The following is an 18,792-nucleotide window of genomic DNA, read 5'->3' on the forward strand; positions in this document are numbered from 1 at the left end:
CTCTTCATTTATTTTTCTCATCTCTCACATGAAGAAAACAATGCCTACCTCAGAGAGTTGTAGATAAAATGATGTAACAGATGTGGATGCTTTAAAAGGACAAATATGTTATGAAAATAAAATATATTTTTCAAAGGATACCATGTAAGTTTGAATTTTTAATTAGACATTTTTGATAAACTTGTATCTCCACACAACAAACAATGTTGACTCAACTTTTTTTTAATGTTAGTATCAAATCTTCTTAGTCAGTGGTGTTATGGTGTCAAATGAATTTAATAAATATTTGATATTAAGTATAACAGTTTTAATATGTGTAATTTAAAAAGCTTGAAATAATACACTTCCTGAGGCGTATTAGTTGTTATTTATAGTATATTTACCTTTGCTTTTATTCAGTTTGGGCTAGAGTCACCTTTACAAAATAGTTGCTTTTGATTGGTTTCTTACTGTTATTTAATAGAAAGGACATCTGATTTCTTAGTAGATTTATATTGTCAACCTGATGATCTCTACTCTTAATTGAGAACAAGATTAAAATATATTCACGTAATAACTTAAAAATGCAGAAACTTTAGACAAACTTCTAATTTCTAACGCTTTTTACAAACTCATATAAAGTTTACTAGAATGAATTAGGATGACATCTGGAATTTTTGGTGTTTTAATTTAGAAACTACTTGGATAAACTTATTTAGACATTTCAAAGTAAAACTCTGTCCACTTTCTTCATGCACTAGTATGTGTTCTGTATAATTTTATTATTTTTGTGTTAATAATTCATAATTTTTAAAGGAAAGCAAAATAAAAAATAAGCAGTGTGAATATTATCGATTGCTAATGGATAATCTTAGTTGCTAAAAGGAGGAGGATAGTTTAATAATATTTATTCTATTTTAGGAAATATTCTATCCTGTTTTTTTGAAAATGAGTCTCTGAGTATAAAATTTAATAATGAACACTAACGACCTTTCTACTGAAGATATACTTGGAACTTCTGGCCAAGTTCTTAATTTTTTATTTTTTAATAGTATCAAATAGCCACGATAACCATTTTGTACTGGTTATCAAATGTCCTCACAAGGAACTTTGAAGGTTTCTACTCCTATCTTTTCAAAGCATAAATATAAGCTAGCAAGAATATTTGTATCCAATTACTCACCTGCAGACCTATCCAATTACAAACTCTTCATAATTACTTTATAAGCTTACTTTATAAGCTTTTAATCCACTCCTCTACACTTATGTTTAAAATAAAGTATTCATTCATACAGTTCTGGAGCACTTCCCAATTTCATACTCAAAATAACTAATCAAGAGTAATTAATTGATGCTCTAATAATTGCAATAACTCAATTATGATTTACTAATCAATATCTTTTCCCAAAATTGAAAGATATAGCGTATACATTTAAAATGAATTGATTGGATTACTTGATGTTTTATCATGAAATACATATTTGTGCTCAAATTTTGAAATGTTTATATTCAACCATGATTGTATAAATTGAGATGGTGAAAAATGACATGCAATCTACTAAACTGAGAAATCTTATAGATTCTCATTCTTCTATTTCATTGTTATTTTCAATAATCACTATTCATAATTTGTCAATGTTTTATTGTTTAAGTTTAGAGTTAAAAAGTACCCTCAGTGCAACCTATTTTTATTATTTTTTTAGAAGTATTTGTTTTAATGCCTAAACCCTAATTTACTCAGATGAGATGTGGTTGCCTTTAAAAGCACCCAAAGCAAAACAAATTCCTTTTAATAGCTAGTAAAGTAGCTACCATATTATAGTTCCAGCAAATTAAATCTATAAAGTACACATTTATTGATTAAATTAATAAATATGTGAACATTACATTAGAATGTATTACAGTTCTCTGCTGTGTAAGAATTATTCTCTCATAATGGTGCGTTTCAATTATATTCCATTATAGATTTATTATTCAATTTATTCCATTATAGAAGTATTGTGAAAGAATACTTATAGATAGACTTATTTTTCCTGATTTCTGTGAGTATCAGCCAAGCTCATCAGGGTTAAGCTTTTTTTTATTAACTTTTCTGGACTGCTGCATTTTGTTAATTTTAAAAGCTATCTCTAAAATATTGCACTATTAAAAAACAATCTAGCGTTGGGAAGACCAGAATTCAGTAACCATGCATTTTAGATTTTTCAGTGTCAAATAGTGGCCAGTATATGACTATACTGTTATTTTATAGATTTATTAAATTCTCACTGTCACTAATAACAAATATTTTCTTTGAAATGTTTCAGATGCTGTTCAAAAATGTAAGCCAGTCTTAAAAACGTGATTAAATTAAATCAAAAACTAAATTTAGCCATTAAAGCATGAGTTTATTCCAGTATCATATTAAAAAGTAGATATCTGTATGAAGGTTGAGTATGATTGGGCTCTGTATAATACCTTATGCATATATTTTTAAGACACATTTTTTGTAACTGCTTTTAAATATTCAATTTAATGTTGCTCACTGAAGCCCCTTCTGTTATAGCTAAAGTAAATATAGAACAAAAATTAATAAAATCAGGAAGTTCCTGGTATAGATAATAAGTAAAGTGGTTTTCATGACTTTAGTATGGTAATATTTCTGATGGTTTGAAAATTCAGCCCTGTAAATGTATATACACAGAAGAAATACTGTTTTTTTCAGACATGAACATTTCTTAAATAATTATAAATACACTCTAAATTGGTAGAAGAAAAATTATGAAAAATTGAATAAATTATGCAGCAAAGTTTCACAAAATACTATTTTAAGATAAATAATGCTTGCTTTCTTAACATTTTTGCAGATAACACCAAGCATGTTAATACATAGATCAAGTCTAGCTTATTGAAAACATTAAAATTAAATGACTATACTTGAGTTTATAGTAATAGAATTTCTTATTATTCATCCAGACCAGTTCACTAATATATAAACACACAGTAATAGTACATTTTATAAATGTGATAAGTAATATTGTCAAGATTATACCAAAGAATAATGAGGAAGAAGACTATAAGTTTCAAAATTGAGTAATCTAGAAGAAAATGAATTATCAATGATTAACAGTACCAACAACTAGAAAGTATATTGTTTTCCTAAATATCAATTTTACTCCAAAGAGAGTTTTTTAAACAACTTGTTAATTTTATTTAAAAAAAATCATGGGTATACAATTATGAAGAAATCTGTGCATATCAGATGTATAAGATACTCATTTCTAGTTATTCAAAGTTTCAGCAGGTAATTTGGTATAACTCAAGACAGCATTATTATTTTTCCTAACGTGAACTAAAGAGAAGTGAATCTGGCCTTCTCCGTGAATTGAAACTTAAACTTAATACCCCAAAAAAAAGGGTCTCCTGAAAAAATTTTTAAAGGACATTCAAAGTATATTTTAGAAATAATTTTTAAACCTTTTTTAAATTAAATTAATTGTTTTATGCAACTAACTCACTTTTGAGTGGAGACACTCTATGGATTTATAAGCCTCCTCTACTCCCACCCCCAAAAAGATACACAATTTTGCAATCCATAATTCCTTGTTTGAGAACTTTTATATCAAAGTTAGATTATTGTCTTATTAAGTGTATAGCTATATTTAAATTTTGTTCAAAAATGTAACGCTAATATGTTTGAATAGTAACTTACCTATGGGGGAAATAATTCAGAGGATTCTTGTTTCCTTTTAGAGTGAACTCTGGCAGGTTTTCTTATGTATCTTTCATCCAGCCATGAAATGAAGAAATTTTAACAAATATCTTGTTCAATCAATTTGAAAGACGAAACAACAAATTACAATTGTAAGATAAGCCAGAATAAAAATGAAAGATCACTTTTGTTATTATTGCTTTTTAAGCCTATCATTCATAGCTGCTAATTAAGGAAATCAATTCTGATTTCGAGTAAGAATCAGCAGCTCCAATAATAACTATTTTGATTAACTGTTAAAATATTTCTTTCTTTTTAATAATCTTTAGTAAGGTAAATAAGTTTATTATCACATGATTCTTTAATTACAGACGTGATATAATTTTGACATGCTTTGCTATATTTTAGATATATATTTGCATCAGTCAAAGCTGAAGACAATTTGCTCAAGATCTGAAACCAGACAGTTACTATTAATTAAAATGTATTTATTACTAAATATTGGTCTCAGATAAGTCCAGTAATAGTGATTGGTGTAATTTATTCAGAAGGTAATTCTTGACAAGTTCAAATAGGATGATTTTTAAAATTACCACTTAGTTTGTGCATGACATGCTAAGAATAGCTAATATTTAATCATCTCTCTATGTCAGATATCATAATGTCTCATTTTAATTTTCTTTCTTTTCAAGATTTGGCTGATTCTTTTTTATGTAAAGACTGTCATCAAAAATCTCTAAAAAATTTTTTTCAAAAATGTTTTTAAATTTTAAAAATGGTTCACTTTTCTTTTGAAATAGTATCTCATAACCTTTTGAGTTTGAAGCAGTTTGGGCTATTTTAGAAGTTAAAGTATTGACAAGTGGTCCTTGGAAATATCAAGTGTTTTCAAAATTGTATATTGGGGAATGATAAAAGTAGATGCTTATTGTAAGAAAGAAAGCTTAGTTAGACACCATATAACTTTTGGAGACATTATAAGGCTAACTTCTGGGTTAAAATTTGGGCTGTCCAAGCCTCTCTGTCAACTGGGTAAGTTGTGCTAAGGTTAATTGCTAAAGAGGCATTCTTTAATTAGAAACATCCAGAGTTCTGACATGCTTTACTAGATGGCACTTAAGGAGGCAATTGGAAAACAGCATATAAAGATTTAAATACTTGGTGTTAGTTTTGTTTGCTTCTTGTAGATCACTTCTGTTTTTGACTCTTTTTTAAAAAAAGGTACATTAGATGTATGATGAATTATGTGCACTGGTGTAAACCCTGGGAACAAAACAATGAAAAGATGTAATCATTGCTCATAAAATGCTTACAGTTTTTTGCTATTTGCAGTACACTTTTTTAAATTAATCTACTAAATCGAATTTAATGCCTGGTCACTCATTTAATTTGCACACATGTCCAATTTTGATACTGTAAATATAACTCTCTTAGAGAGAAGAGGGCTGTCTAATTCTTCATTATAGAGAAAAGTCAATGAAGAATGCATTTTCTATGTAGGGTATTAAAGAATAACTATTAAAGAGAAATGGAGAAACCAGGACATTTCTGAAAATAGTCATAACAATTCTCAGAGTGATGATTTAGTGGCATTTTGTGTGTTGTTGTGTTTGTTGTGTTTTTTATCTCCAAAATATGTTGGCTTCTTTTTAATGGAAACATTTCCAATAATTTTTTTAAAATTATAATAATTAATGAAAAATCAGATTAACATTACAAGGGTTTATTTACAAATTTATTTTTATTCAATTTATTTATTAATAAACTCCATTTATTTAGGACCTTCTAGATGCCAAGTTCTCTTGTTGGTGCCACAGACAGATTAGTGTATAAAACAGAAACAAATCTGCCTCATGTTGCCTAAACTACAATGAAATTGTTACCATGTGAATTGAATGACTTCTGTAACCAGTAAGAAGACAAGTTAAGGGGTTTACTAATAATATTTGTAACACACATTCCTCAGTTAAAAATGTTGAAACATTTTCATTTCCTTAGAAACTGGTAAAAAAAGAAACTGAAGATTATTATTTTGAAATTCTGAAAGTTTTTTCCTATGGACTAGATAATTACTACCTCTTTTTATCTTAGTAAAAAGTTTTACTGAACCATCTTTGAAAGCTCCGTAAATGTAATATTACAATGTAATATTTCTTTGTCAGTGATTTCAGAGTACATGCTTCTCAAGAAAATAACTTCTAAGTAAACAGCTCATTTCACTTTGTATGCCTGGTTCACTCCAGGGTAAGCCTGGGAGCAATTACAGATCGAGAGATTTCCATTTGGTTACCAAACTCCAAGATTTCTTTGTCCCAGTATTGAGACTTGTTCTTAGATTATATTAGTAAGCCATTATTTAGAGCCGTATGAATATCTTTGCTGAACCATTTTTATACTTTTAGTTTTTATTTGAGATTGTTGTTAAAGAAAAAAAAAAACTTTGTAAAACTGAAATTGAGGACACTATCCAAAAGTGCAGGGGCAATATTCTTCACATTTTCTTTAAACTGACACTTACGTGACAAAATTCTTTTAATAACAAAAAGCATTTATTATCCTTGCAAGTGGAACACTTTCTATTCTTAGATTCTGCCAGGAAAGGCAAAATCATGTTGCCAGTCATAGCAACAGTTAAATCTTGATATCTGCACCTAACATTTCTACTTCATTTCTCCATATCCTTTTAATCTTTATTTTAAACTGTCTTCTGTTTTACTGTTTTGGTAGTAAAATATATTAATTGTTATACATTTTCTGAAGCTGTTAATAAAAAAATTATTCATAATACTTGTTAAAGACTTGTGGGATAGAGTTTATTCAAGGTGGGCTACTTTAATGGGGTTTGGTAAGTGGAAGAGAGCTGTTTCACTCAACTCTGAACTCAATAAGAGAAAGTAGAATTTATAGCCAAGGAGCAGGATGGGGATCAGTGGACGGAAAATTACTAAGAGAAAACATCAAGGGTAAGAGGGGATTCTGGCTAAACTGATCTAACAGGATTCTTGCTAAAGACAGGCCAGGGTGGTCAGATATAACCTTCAGGATAGTGGAGAATGAGGAACCCAATCAGATATCTAGGTGGATCATATATTAAGGGTGAAGATTCAAATAAAACTGACTTTGCAGGATTCTTGCTAAAATTGGACAACATAGAGACGAATGCAGAAGCTCAGAAGTCAGGGCCTGAGAACTGAGTTAACAGGAGCCTGACTAGAATTGGGTCCAGAAAAGAGTCTTTGTCAAAGCGTTCCCTATATTTTATATTAAAATTAGATTTTCCAATCTAATATACTTTCTAAACATCTTTCATTTGAACTTCATGCTTTAGTGCCTGACAATTTCTTTATGAATTAAAATGAAGTACAATCTGAATCTTACAACGATATTTTATTATATGATCATCTACGTTGAAACACCATGATATTTTATATTTATCAGAAAACCTAGGTGATTCTTGTATTTGGGGCTTTTAAGAATAATTAACTCTATGTGCTGGGCCGACTCAAGGAATGGAATTTACCTTCTCTTCATTTTTCTAATCAGTTCTACCATTAGGTATTAGCATTTGACTTCCTTTTTATTGGTAGGACAAGAGTGTATTGACAGGATCAAGTAGGAGATTAGTTTCCTTAGCAGTACACACTTCTCAGAGGAATACTAACCCTCATTAAGCTGGAAAACACTTAAAGCTGTAATTCAGGGCACTATATTGCCTGATCAGCTAAAATAAACAAGAATAATAATCTTTTGGAACACAGATTTAGCAGAGTTATATGACTAGAAGAATGTATTTCTAAGGTAGGTATTAACTGGTATAATATGATTGAAGACAAGGAAGCTCAGTTATTTTGAGAAAGAAATAAAAAAGAATAGAAAAATTAAAAAGTGCAATAATAATGCATTGCTAACACATTAATGTAATGGAAATCTCCTGCTAGTGTAAGCATATATAATAAAGCAGCCCCAAAATATTTATTCTTTATAAAGTTAAAAAATAAACAGGAGTTCATTTCAGTACCTGTTCCAAAAAGTTACTACGCCTAAGACAGTGTGTTACATAGTAGGGGCTCCAGGGATTACGTAAACATAATAACTGCCAGCAAATCTCTCATAATCTGGTCATATGAACAAAGGTGTTAAAAAGAATAACAACGGCATATTGTAAAATTTTACAAGATTCATGAATGAAAATCTATCCAGTCTCTACTTACTTTAATAATTTATGACTTACCTTGTTCAAAAAATTTAAGGTAGTTATTAATACACCAACATAATTGTCTTTGAAATTCAAAAGGGATTTCTATTTCAAATAAACATCCATTTCTGTCATTTTTTTAGCCCCTCATTAGATAAATTCAGTTTGCTGTCATGTTTGGAATTAAATACCATTTTACTTTAAGGATTATCACTAATTTTTAGTTTTCTTTTTTTTAAAAAAAAAACAAATTCTTTTACTTTTTGAAAGATGTAATTTTTGTTATAATTTCTAGAAATATTCAGTGATAATTTGTCTTTTTAAATTTCAGAATTATTTTATTCCCATTTTTACATATTATTGTTTATTTCAACAGAAGACAAAGATAAAGAAATTATTTCTCTATACTCTTGTTAGAGTATAGAAATAGAATAGCAAAATCCTACCTGTTTATAGGACGAATGGCCTACATTGTGCAAAGCAAGATTTCATATCTTGATGAATTATCTGACATCTTTAGAAAATACAGTAGCAAATTTTAGTTTGTTACGCTATCTAAAAATTCATTACCTTTAAATAAAAAATGTATAGATTAAGAAAGAACAATTTGAAGTTATCTGAAATATAAAGTTATAGATTGTAATCAGTATTTCACTAAAGTGTGAAGTTATACATCATTACCAAAAAGCAATGATGCAAATTATTGCATAATGAGGCTCTCATTCTTTTACTAATCTGACTACAGAATATATAGAATTTGTGAGCATTCAAAAATGAAAATCCATATTTTTACACATGGAGAAAGATAATGTATTACCTTATTTATTTATGTTTGAATATGTTCATGGAATATAATACTTGAGTATTGACTGATGTCCTAAAAGAGCAATGTCTTTAAAACTTTTTTTTGTACCCAGGATATTTCTTGGCAAATGATGTTTAATTTTTCTTTTTTTTTTTTGTTGTAGTTCTGAATTTTCACATTATTATCCCTTAAAATAATACTTGTTAGAAATAACCCTCATATCCTTGTCATTATGTATTATATGAGAACATGAAAAAACTGAATTTAATTAAAATTGTATGATTGCATTTTAGCAAAATATTTAGTGTCATCTCATTTCTCTGAAATTTTATTATGTCTCCCATTGTTAGACACCAACTATGTAAGGGTTGAATTGTCTTATTTTTAGTAGTACTATAAAGCAATTTATAATAAGATTGAATAATCAAAGCCTATTGGATTAATCTTACAATTTTTCTGAGGTGCAGACATGTGAATTAATCCAGTTTAGCCATGATTATACTTTTCAACCCAAGAAATATCATACATAATATGAGAAGAAAGTTTTCTAATTTTTGAGTTTTCAGTACGTGTTTTAAAATATATTTAATTAAATCACATTTAGTAGATTTAAACTATCACTTTAATTCAAAATATTAAACTATACAAAGCAAACACTCAATGAAAACCCATAGTATGTAGTTATTCAGAACACTTGCTTGCTTATAATAGCTTGAGATAATAGTATTCTTTCATTTGAAATTTTTATTTTATAAAAGGTGACCTCAAAAATTCTAAGAAATAAATTTCAATTTGCAATTGGTTATTTTTAGGTTACAGTAGAGTACAACAGGAACACTATGGTATTCAGTTTGACTTCAAGAGTACAAATAAGATCTTAATATATACTACATTGTGCTGCTGAGAACTGAAATAAGAAAATTTCGTGAAATGGTTGGTATATGAAAAAGATTAAAAAGGTTTTTAATTTTGTTGTGAAGAAAATAAAAATAGCATTTCATTTTATCATCACTTTCTTTATTTTCCCCCCAGGTAGTCAGGGAGACCTCAATCAAATAATCCTAGTGCACGATTTTCCAAATGGAGAGGAACAGGCTATTCAATTCCTGTTTCTTTATTATTATTCTTTAAATTCTCGCTTTGCTCCTCAATTAGAGGAGGATTTTGGTTTGGCTGTTTGTTGATTAGGATCTAGGTTTGACTTTCATATATAGTTTCTGTCTTTAGAAATTGAATTATAGAACATAAGTGAAAAAGTCCTTAGTTTTCCAGTTGTGCATAATATGATAATCTCGTATTGTTATGTCCAAAGCTAATAATCAATAATAATACTTTATATTTTTGAACTTAACATTTTTTAACATTAAGAATATCTTGCTTTGGGCCAGGTATGGTGTCTCATGCCTGTAATCCCAGCACTTTGGGAGACCGAGGTGAGTGGATTACCTGAAATCAGGAGTTTGAGACCAGCCTGACCAACATGGTAAAATCCCATCTCTACTGAAAATACAAAATTAGCTGGGCATGATGGTGCATGCCTATAATCCCAGTTACTTGGGAGACTGAGGCAGGAGAATCACTGGAACTGGGAGGAGGCGGTTGCAGTGACCGAGGTCGCGCCACTGCGCTCCAGCCTGGCGAAACTCCGTCTCAAAATAAAATAAAATAAAAATTAAAGAATATTTTGCTTTGATACTCTTTGAGCTTGTCAATATATGTTTACAATCTGGTCTTAAAAATCATTACCTCATAACTCAATTCGCTCCCTTTCTTCAACTGCCAAAGCTATTTTCATCCTGACACTCAGCTCGGATGCAGATTCAGATACAGATTCTCTGTAGATTCTATTTCCATGAAGAATAAATTTTATTTTTATGACATGGTCTTGCCAGCCATATCACAACATCAGTTGCACCCTAATTTAGTACTTATTTCATCAACATTTATTCATTCACTCTAACAATACTTATTTATGCAGGTTTATTTCAGAAACTTTGGTGACTATTTTGTTGTCATTAAGATAGGAACAATTATTTTTCTCCCAAAATTAATCTAATTGGAGGAAAGGAGACGTGCAGGGAAATAGGGCAAACATGCAAACAAATATGTCATGTAAATGTACCATCATAGGGAAAGTAATGGGAGCATAAAAAAATGACCAACCAACTTTGTAGGGTCATGAAAAGCTTTATGAATCAAATGATAATCTAGTCTGAGGTTTTAAGGTCAATGTTAGGGAGATGAAGAGATCCTAGTCGAAATAGTCATTCAGGCAGAGGAACCGCCATAAACTAAGATCTTGGAGAGAAAATGGGGTGAAGATGAGGTATATGATCATGGCTGGAAAACAAAGTCGGTGTTTGGTTAATAACTGTCCTGGCACATATACATGAGAAAGATATGGATAGAGAGTTAAGCAAGGGAAGATAATTTTATAAGTTATTTTAAAGAGATCAGATATCCTGAAACAAAAGTCATTACTTAATTGGGGGGTAAAGGATTTACATTGTTCAGATTTAACTTTTTAGTAAGATCTCTCTGACTGTAGTAAAAAGAACAGATTGGATAGAGCCACATGGCTGGTGGGAAAACTAGTCATGAAGCTATCGCAGTAATACACTTTAGAGGCAAAGTTGGTATTGTTGAGCGTATACTATGAGCTGATCAAGTAAAATGGGGGTGGAGAAAAAGTGGTAAATCTTATATTTAGGGGGAAGAATGTACAGAACTTGAGGACTGTATATGTGAATGAGAAGGTAGGTGAAAGTCATGATTAGGCTTAAAAATTGGAGTAGATGCCTGGGCGCAGTGGCTCACGCTTGTAATCCCAGCACTTTGGGAGGCCAAGGCTGGCAGATCACGAGGTCAGGAGATTGAGACCACGGGGAAACCCCGTCTCTACTAAAAATACAAAAAAATTAGCCGGGCGTGTTGGCGGGCGCCTGTAGTCCCAGCTACTCGGAGAGGCTGAGGCAGGAGAATGGGGTGAACCCGGGAGGCGGAGCTTGCAGTGAGCCGAGATTGCGCCACTGCACTCCAGCCTGGGCGACAGAGCGAGACTCCGTCTCAAAAAAAAAAAAAAAAAAAAAAAAAAAAAAAAAAAAAAAAATTCGAGTAGATGGAAGTATCACTTAGTGAGATAAGAAAACCAGAAAAAGTTTGGAGAATGTTTAGTTTTCCTTGACAGAGGAATTGTTTTCTAATAGAAATGACCACAGGCAATATGCCCTGCCTTCCACATGGCCTTCCTAAACCGGTAAGTTCCTGAGGCTAGAAGCACTATCTTTACTAAGACTTAAGGCCCACCTCTGTCTCAAAACTTATCATGATATTTTGCACATTGCAATTGATCAATAAGATTTATTTTTTTATGTTGGTTTTCTACATTATTACTTCTACCAAATTGGAATTGAAACAATGAATAAACCATTATGGAAAAAGTATTGAAAATTTATGTTAAAATATTTTTAACTCATCTACCATTTATTTACTTACACAATTATGTATTTAGTATTCATTTATTTCATAGCTAGTATTTATTTAAATGTATAATCAAAAAAATTATTATAGTTATATATCATTATATAATGCTATAGATTTTAAACAGATTCTGGGGTACTACATATAAATATTTTATTTTATAATAAATGATTCTAACATTTATAATTTAATAGATTTAATAGAATAATACATATCATATTATTTGAAAGAATGTGACTTTTTAAATAGTTATTTTGAGTATTGGATATTTTATTTTGAAGATTCATAGTTTTACATTTATAAGCTTCAGTATTAGTAAGCATTAATGTTAAGAAACTATTTTATAGAGCAGCATAGTATTTGCTCAAGAGAAGAAATTTAGAGAATGGTTGCAGACATTGGGCAAATCAGCCAATTTTCTTTATACCTTTGTCCAATACTTAAAAATTTATGAGAGGGAGAGAGATAGGGAAAGAGAAAAAGAGACAGAGTGATAATATGGTAGAAAAAAAAACCTGGTGACTCTAGCTGACAGATATGTAAGAGTTTACCGTATCAGTCTTTCAGTTTTCCATGGGTTCTACATTATTCAAAATGAAAGTAAATATGTTTGATACAATGATTTTCCAAAATGACTTTTCATATTCAAGTTCTTCAGCAGGTTTTAGTTCCTGAGAGAATATTTTGGATATGTAAGCAGCAAAAATCAGTCCAAATGCAAATACAAAAAAAGAAATGATACAGTTGGCAATGTTAATAGTTTAACAAATAGTAATAATTATCACAGGACATCTAATTAGGTTGTGGATAATAAGATACTGAGGTTTAAAAGATGCACCGCTATGACATGACCCACCACTTTAAAGGATATTAAGTTTAATTCAGTGATTGCAAATATTTTGTTTATATCTTTGTAGTTTCAGTTCTACTGGAAATTCACTTTTATTATTATAGTAAATATTTTATTTCATAAATTTCAATATTTATGAATTTCAAATATATATGATATATCAGTTATTTTAGATAAAAGTAAGGTACCACCACCTTGGAATAAGACTACTGACAGCTAGTAAGAAAGAATAATCATATATAGACTATATATTATACACATATTATTTATGCATTTATTATATATTATATGCATTAGTATACATTAGTATATATGTAACATATTTTTGATGTATTTTATTTCTGCACAGATTGTCAAGGCCATTGAGGATTTGCAAATAAACTTGTATCATGAGGTGATCTTCACAGTGAATTTTTTTTTTTTTTTGTGAGAAAGAATTTAAGAATAGGACCTATACTAAATATCTGTTTTTCAAACAGATATTTCAATATTTATGACTTCTTTTTTATGAAAAAAACCCATAAATACTTATTAATTAAACACTATGTTTTAAACATAAACTCATGTTTTTAATTTTGTATTGATTTTAATGTTTTGTTTTTTTTTTGTTCTTCATTCTCTTTTATTTCTCTCTTTTATAAAAAATCACTCTCCCATGGTCCAGAAAATATTGTGCATTGATGTTCTCATCTCCTTAGTTGGCCACTTAGCCTCTTGGTTATGAATATTAAATTCTGGACTATTTTGCATTTCCCCACACTATAGAAAAAGTGATAAATTCATTATTAGTTTAACAATGTCTACCCTCTTTCATTGGAACTTGTGATTTCTCTTTCTTGGCAGTATATCTAAGTTTAGCTGTTCACCTCAGTTGTCACCTCGAAATATCCTAACACTACATCGTAACAAACAAACTCTATTTACTAAACCATCTCTGACACATGGATTAATACGGTTATAACCCAAACCAAATAAAGCAACCAATTAAGGTCATTTAGTAATAATTCATAAATTAGTACTCATAAAAATATGAATTAAATGTACGATGATCTACTTTTGTGGCAAACCACGTAATGAAGCTCTTCTGATGGTGAATATTGAGTTTAATGACCACTTGCCCTAAAGATGGCTAGAAGCTTACATCCTTGCCTTAGGCATTCTATTATAACTTTTCTCCCTGTCACGTAACTCGTGAAAAAAGTTCTTAAACACTATTTCAGTATAACTTTACTGGGATATCTCAATTTGTTCATTACAAAATATCTTTATAAAGTTCTTACAAATACAATGATTTTAAGATATCACCAAAATTAACTTAATTTGGGGTAGGATTGACTTTCCTATGCATTAACAAACTTTCAGAAAAAAATATTTCTGTACAGAAGTGGGGAACATATTCCCAAAATCAGAAGTAGAAAACACAGAAATAATTAAACCCCCAAATTATGTGATAATTACCTCATAATTACCTGGTAATATTTTTAGGTAGTTCTCTGCACAAAATTTAAGAAAACCTTTCTATCTTCCATATGTTAACATGCATAACAATGTGAAATGATGGATATGTTAAATTGTTCCACTATTGTAACCATATTACATCATGCTAGATACCTTAAATATACACAATATAGTCTTTTTTAATGAGGGGATATGAAGACTATGAAACAAGCTCAACACATTTGATAAAGAAAGTGATAACAATGTGGTTCTGGGTAATTCACCTATTGAAAAATTACAGAATTGTAGAACAGGACCTCAAATGCCATCTAGGTCAACCGTATCCTACTTTTAAAACACTTTGTGTATTACAAAAATCATGTGTGTGAGTACAAAACGTTTGGTTTAATTTTAAGGTGTATAATGGCATGGCTTCATACCAGTCTAAAATATAACTTGAAACTTTACCACATGTCCTTACCATATGGTAGGCACTATTCTAGGGGTTTTACAAATATTAACTCACTCTATTTTTATAACAGACTGATGAGGTGACCTCTATAATAGTTAGGAATCTGACGCACAAAAGAAGTTAAGTAACTCACCTAAAGTCAAACATCTATAGAGCTAGTAGAAGGGCTGGGTGTTTTTGTTTTGCTTTGTTTTGTTTTTGTTTTTGTGTTTTTTTGAGACAGAGTCTCCTTCTGTCACCCAGGCTGGAGTGCAGTGGAGTCATCTAAGCTCACTGCAACCCCTGCCTCCCAGGTTCAAGAAATTCTCGTGCCTCAGCATCTGGAATAGCTAGGATTACAGACATGTGACACCATGCCTGGCTAATTTTTGTATATTTTTAGTAGAGAAAGAGTTTCACCATGTTGGCCAGGCTGGTCTTGAACTCCCAACCTCAGGTGATCCGCCTGCCTTGGCCTCCCAAACTGCTGGGATTACATGAGTGAGCTACTGTGCCCGGCCAGGGCTAGAATTTTAACATTAGCAGTTTGGGTCTAGAGTCCATTTTTTTAACCACTATGAATATTGTCTCTTGATGTTATACCCTAATTTGCTACATTTGTTGTTGGGTTTGGAGAAAATCTGATTTCATTTTCAAAGAACTGTTTTCCAAGTTATTTACTAGAATGAAATAAGTACTGTTTGAATTTTTTCAATAATATTCTTGTTCACATCTACATTTGGTAATAAGATAAATTCATTTAGATGGTGTGACTGAAGTTTTATACAATTAAGAAATATATCCTTTCAGATGATATATGTAATATGGACTTAAGTAGTGTGTTTGAATAATTTATTCTGTCTTTATGAAATGAAAAATTACTCATTTAAATTAAGAAATTATATATTCTAAAAATAATGATTAAATTTTACCAGTTTGAATGTATATGATAAGCAAAATAAAAATAGTGTGTTTAACAAAGATGAGTAATATTTTTTAGTCATAGAAGTATTATTATACTATACTACTACACATAAGAATAATTGTGTTTATAAATGTAAGTAAGCTATAATTATTTTAAAATAAATGATATTGTTCTCATAAGAAAAAATATAAAAATATTTTTTCAGCAGATCAAAGTTAGAAGTTGAATCACTTGACAATGGTACATTTATATAGATAATAGAAAAAAGCCTAGAATCTCCAAGCTCCTATTCCAAAATTCTTCTATTATAATATTCCTGCTTATAGAAAATCATTTTTAAAATGTCTTCATTTGTAAGGCTTCCTATGTTGTAAAGAGGGTATGCTTTAATCCCCTCAGTGAGGAACTCATATAACTGAGGCAACTCGTATGTGAGTAATGTCCTTTTAAGGATATTGTGATATTAAGAGTTCACTCATTGCATCACTGTTTTGAGCTACTTCAGAGCTGCAAAATTATTTCTCTATATCTTTCAGATAGAAATAGTTTAGGATTAAATTATAAATAATGGGGTTATGGCTAGGAAAACAAAACCACCAATGTTCTTATTCAAATACCAGAGAAACATGGTAGCTACTATTACTGATATATCTTACTTAATACTGTAAATCTTCATTTTTGTTCTAAAGACGTTTGCTGAGTAAGAACTCACACAAGTAAACCTTTCTCATTAGTCAGAATCTTTGCACTCTGTAGTTCTATGTGCTATGAATAATACAGTTTGAAAAGTTGAAGAGGATAGAAAGAAAAATTGAATTCAAATATTTTTAGAATTTTCTGGTGTAGCATATAGACATTGCATCAGCAGCTTTGTATAAAGTGTCTTACACTGTACCATATTGGGATTATACATCTTATTACTTTTTTTTGAATGGTTATACTACATATTCAAAGACTATATTCAAAGTCTATGAATAGTCTGCATTAGCTTAATTTATGTGCATTCACTTAATTTATGTGCGTATAATTTTGGAGGTATGACTATCTTATGAATAAGACAGATGCCCATTTAAATCTTTAAAGACCCTAGAAATAATGTAATTATGATTCTGTTTAAATAATCAGATATGCAGATTTTCCTAACAGAATAATGAAAAGAAATCTGAGAAAAGACAGTACTCCTCACATCCACTCTCCCACACACACATCTATTCATCTATCAATCTGTCTTTCTATCATCTCTCTGTCTCACTCTATGTCTGTCTCTATAACTCTATATATCTATACTAGGTACACACACATATACATACATATATTTATGTATTCTTAAATCCACAGTTTTACTCCGTGTTTATGTAGATTATGGAAATAACTACATGAATATCTTTGCTTCATTTAACGCATTTATCTAAAATAACTATACAATAAAATTAAATCTAGTATTAAAATTTGTAACACAATTTATGAAATACTGGAACATATTAATTATTTACTTGTATCAGTCCAACTTTATAAAACATTCAACTTCTGATTTTTGCTCAATAGGCTTTAATGATCCACTGAATAAAATTGTTACAACAAAGTCTGTTATGACTCAGTGTCTTATTTTCCATTAATATAAAAAAGGAACAAAGAACAAAAGATATACAGCTCTAAAAAAATCATTTTGGTTTGTATTTTATTAACTTCTGATAATACTAATTTAAAACAATAATATTAGATTAAAATTTAAAAATTAGCCACCTCAACACCTTAACTGAGAGAAAGGAATCTTCTAGGAGTTAACTAATTGCCTGTGTATTTTGTCTAGGTGTTGAGGGAAAGCTAAGAGAATGAAGGCTCTAAATCCCCAGTGGAAGCATGATATGGCGAAGCAGAGCTGGTGCTGAATTGTTCTCTCTGATGGCTCTATGGGAGTGGATAGCACTGAGTCTTCATTGCTGGGTTTTAGCGGTTGCTGCTGTTTCGGATCAGCATGCCACAAGCCCCTTCGACTGGCTCCTCTCTGATAAGGGACCCTTCCATCGCTCACAGGAATACACAGATTTTGTGGACAGAAGCCGGCAGGGATTTAGCACAAGATACAAGATATACAGGTATGAAGCAAAGGGAAAGCAATTACAGAAATATCATCCTTGAAGGTTGTGTATACATAAGTTTCTCTAAGGGAAAGTTTCAGACGGGAAAGAGTTATTATCAGAAGGATTGTTATTTACCATGCACCATAGTAATGTTTTCTTACTATTCAAAAGTATTTCTTATAGACTTAATATATTATGATAAAAACAGATAATGGTGACCACTTGTCTATCACTCCCAAATTTAAGCATGCTACACTGCCTTAAAGTAAATGGCAATGTACTTGGAAGCCGAGTTTCTTATTTTAAATAGCCAAAATTTTAAAGTGAAATTTTAAAAATTGCTTTTCCTTTCTACCTTATACAATGCTATGTTACCTTTTCAGCCTAAATGGAAATGGTATCTTCTACTAGTCACTGAGAAGTTGAGTCACCTCATCCTTTTTTACCTGAAAGGTAATTGTACGTTCAGAAGCTAAAGGAAACAGCAATGGAATAAAAACAAGTAGCAGATAAATAGGACATGATAGCAAAGATCAAAGAAATGGATGGGATTAAAATATATGATCTTTAACATTTATCAATGTTCTGTGTTTAAAATCTAAATAAGTTACACAAAAAGAGTAATATATTAAATCCAACAAAGGTTGCCTGTTCACCTGAAGTCCCATGAATGCATTAAGTAGAAGAGTGTACAAGTGGTTGCCTGATGGATTAGATTATATTGATCTATGCCATGAAGAACATTTTCTGTGAAGTTATCACTTCAATTTGTTTATTGGTGATAGACTTTTACAATTCCTAGTTATTGGTTTAACATTTATGAAGAAGCACATTTGTTGTGTATTTTTGTGTGTCTGTATCTATGTAGATACTCCTATATAAATATTTTATTTTATGT

The 18,792-nt window shown here is 30.3% G+C and overlaps 1 protein-coding gene across 5 annotated transcripts in view; it reads left to right on the forward strand.

Annotated features, from left to right (window-relative positions):
* Positions 1 to 18,792, forward strand: part of BRINP3 (BMP/retinoic acid inducible neural specific 3) — a 378,045-nt gene that overhangs the window by 5,842 nt on the left and 353,411 nt on the right. For 3 of the 5 annotated variants that reach the window (XM_055233832.2, XM_055233830.2, XM_055233831.2), the window contains exon 2: positions 17,624 to 17,909. The exons of 1 other annotated variant lie outside the window; for it this stretch is intronic. In XM_055233832.2, the coding sequence (XP_055089807.1) occupies positions 17,674 to 17,909 (236 nt within the window). In that variant the 5' untranslated portion in view covers positions 17,624 to 17,673. Of the gene's footprint in view, positions 1 to 17,623; positions 17,910 to 18,792 lie in introns of those variants that run through there. One more of the 5 variants, XM_063613753.1, reaches the window with a different exon arrangement.

The sequence above is a fragment of the Symphalangus syndactylus genome, chromosome 19 (genome assembly GCF_028878055.3).
Source record: "Symphalangus syndactylus isolate Jambi chromosome 19, NHGRI_mSymSyn1-v2.1_pri, whole genome shotgun sequence".
Taxonomy (NCBI): Eukaryota; Metazoa; Chordata; class Mammalia; order Primates; family Hylobatidae; genus Symphalangus; species Symphalangus syndactylus.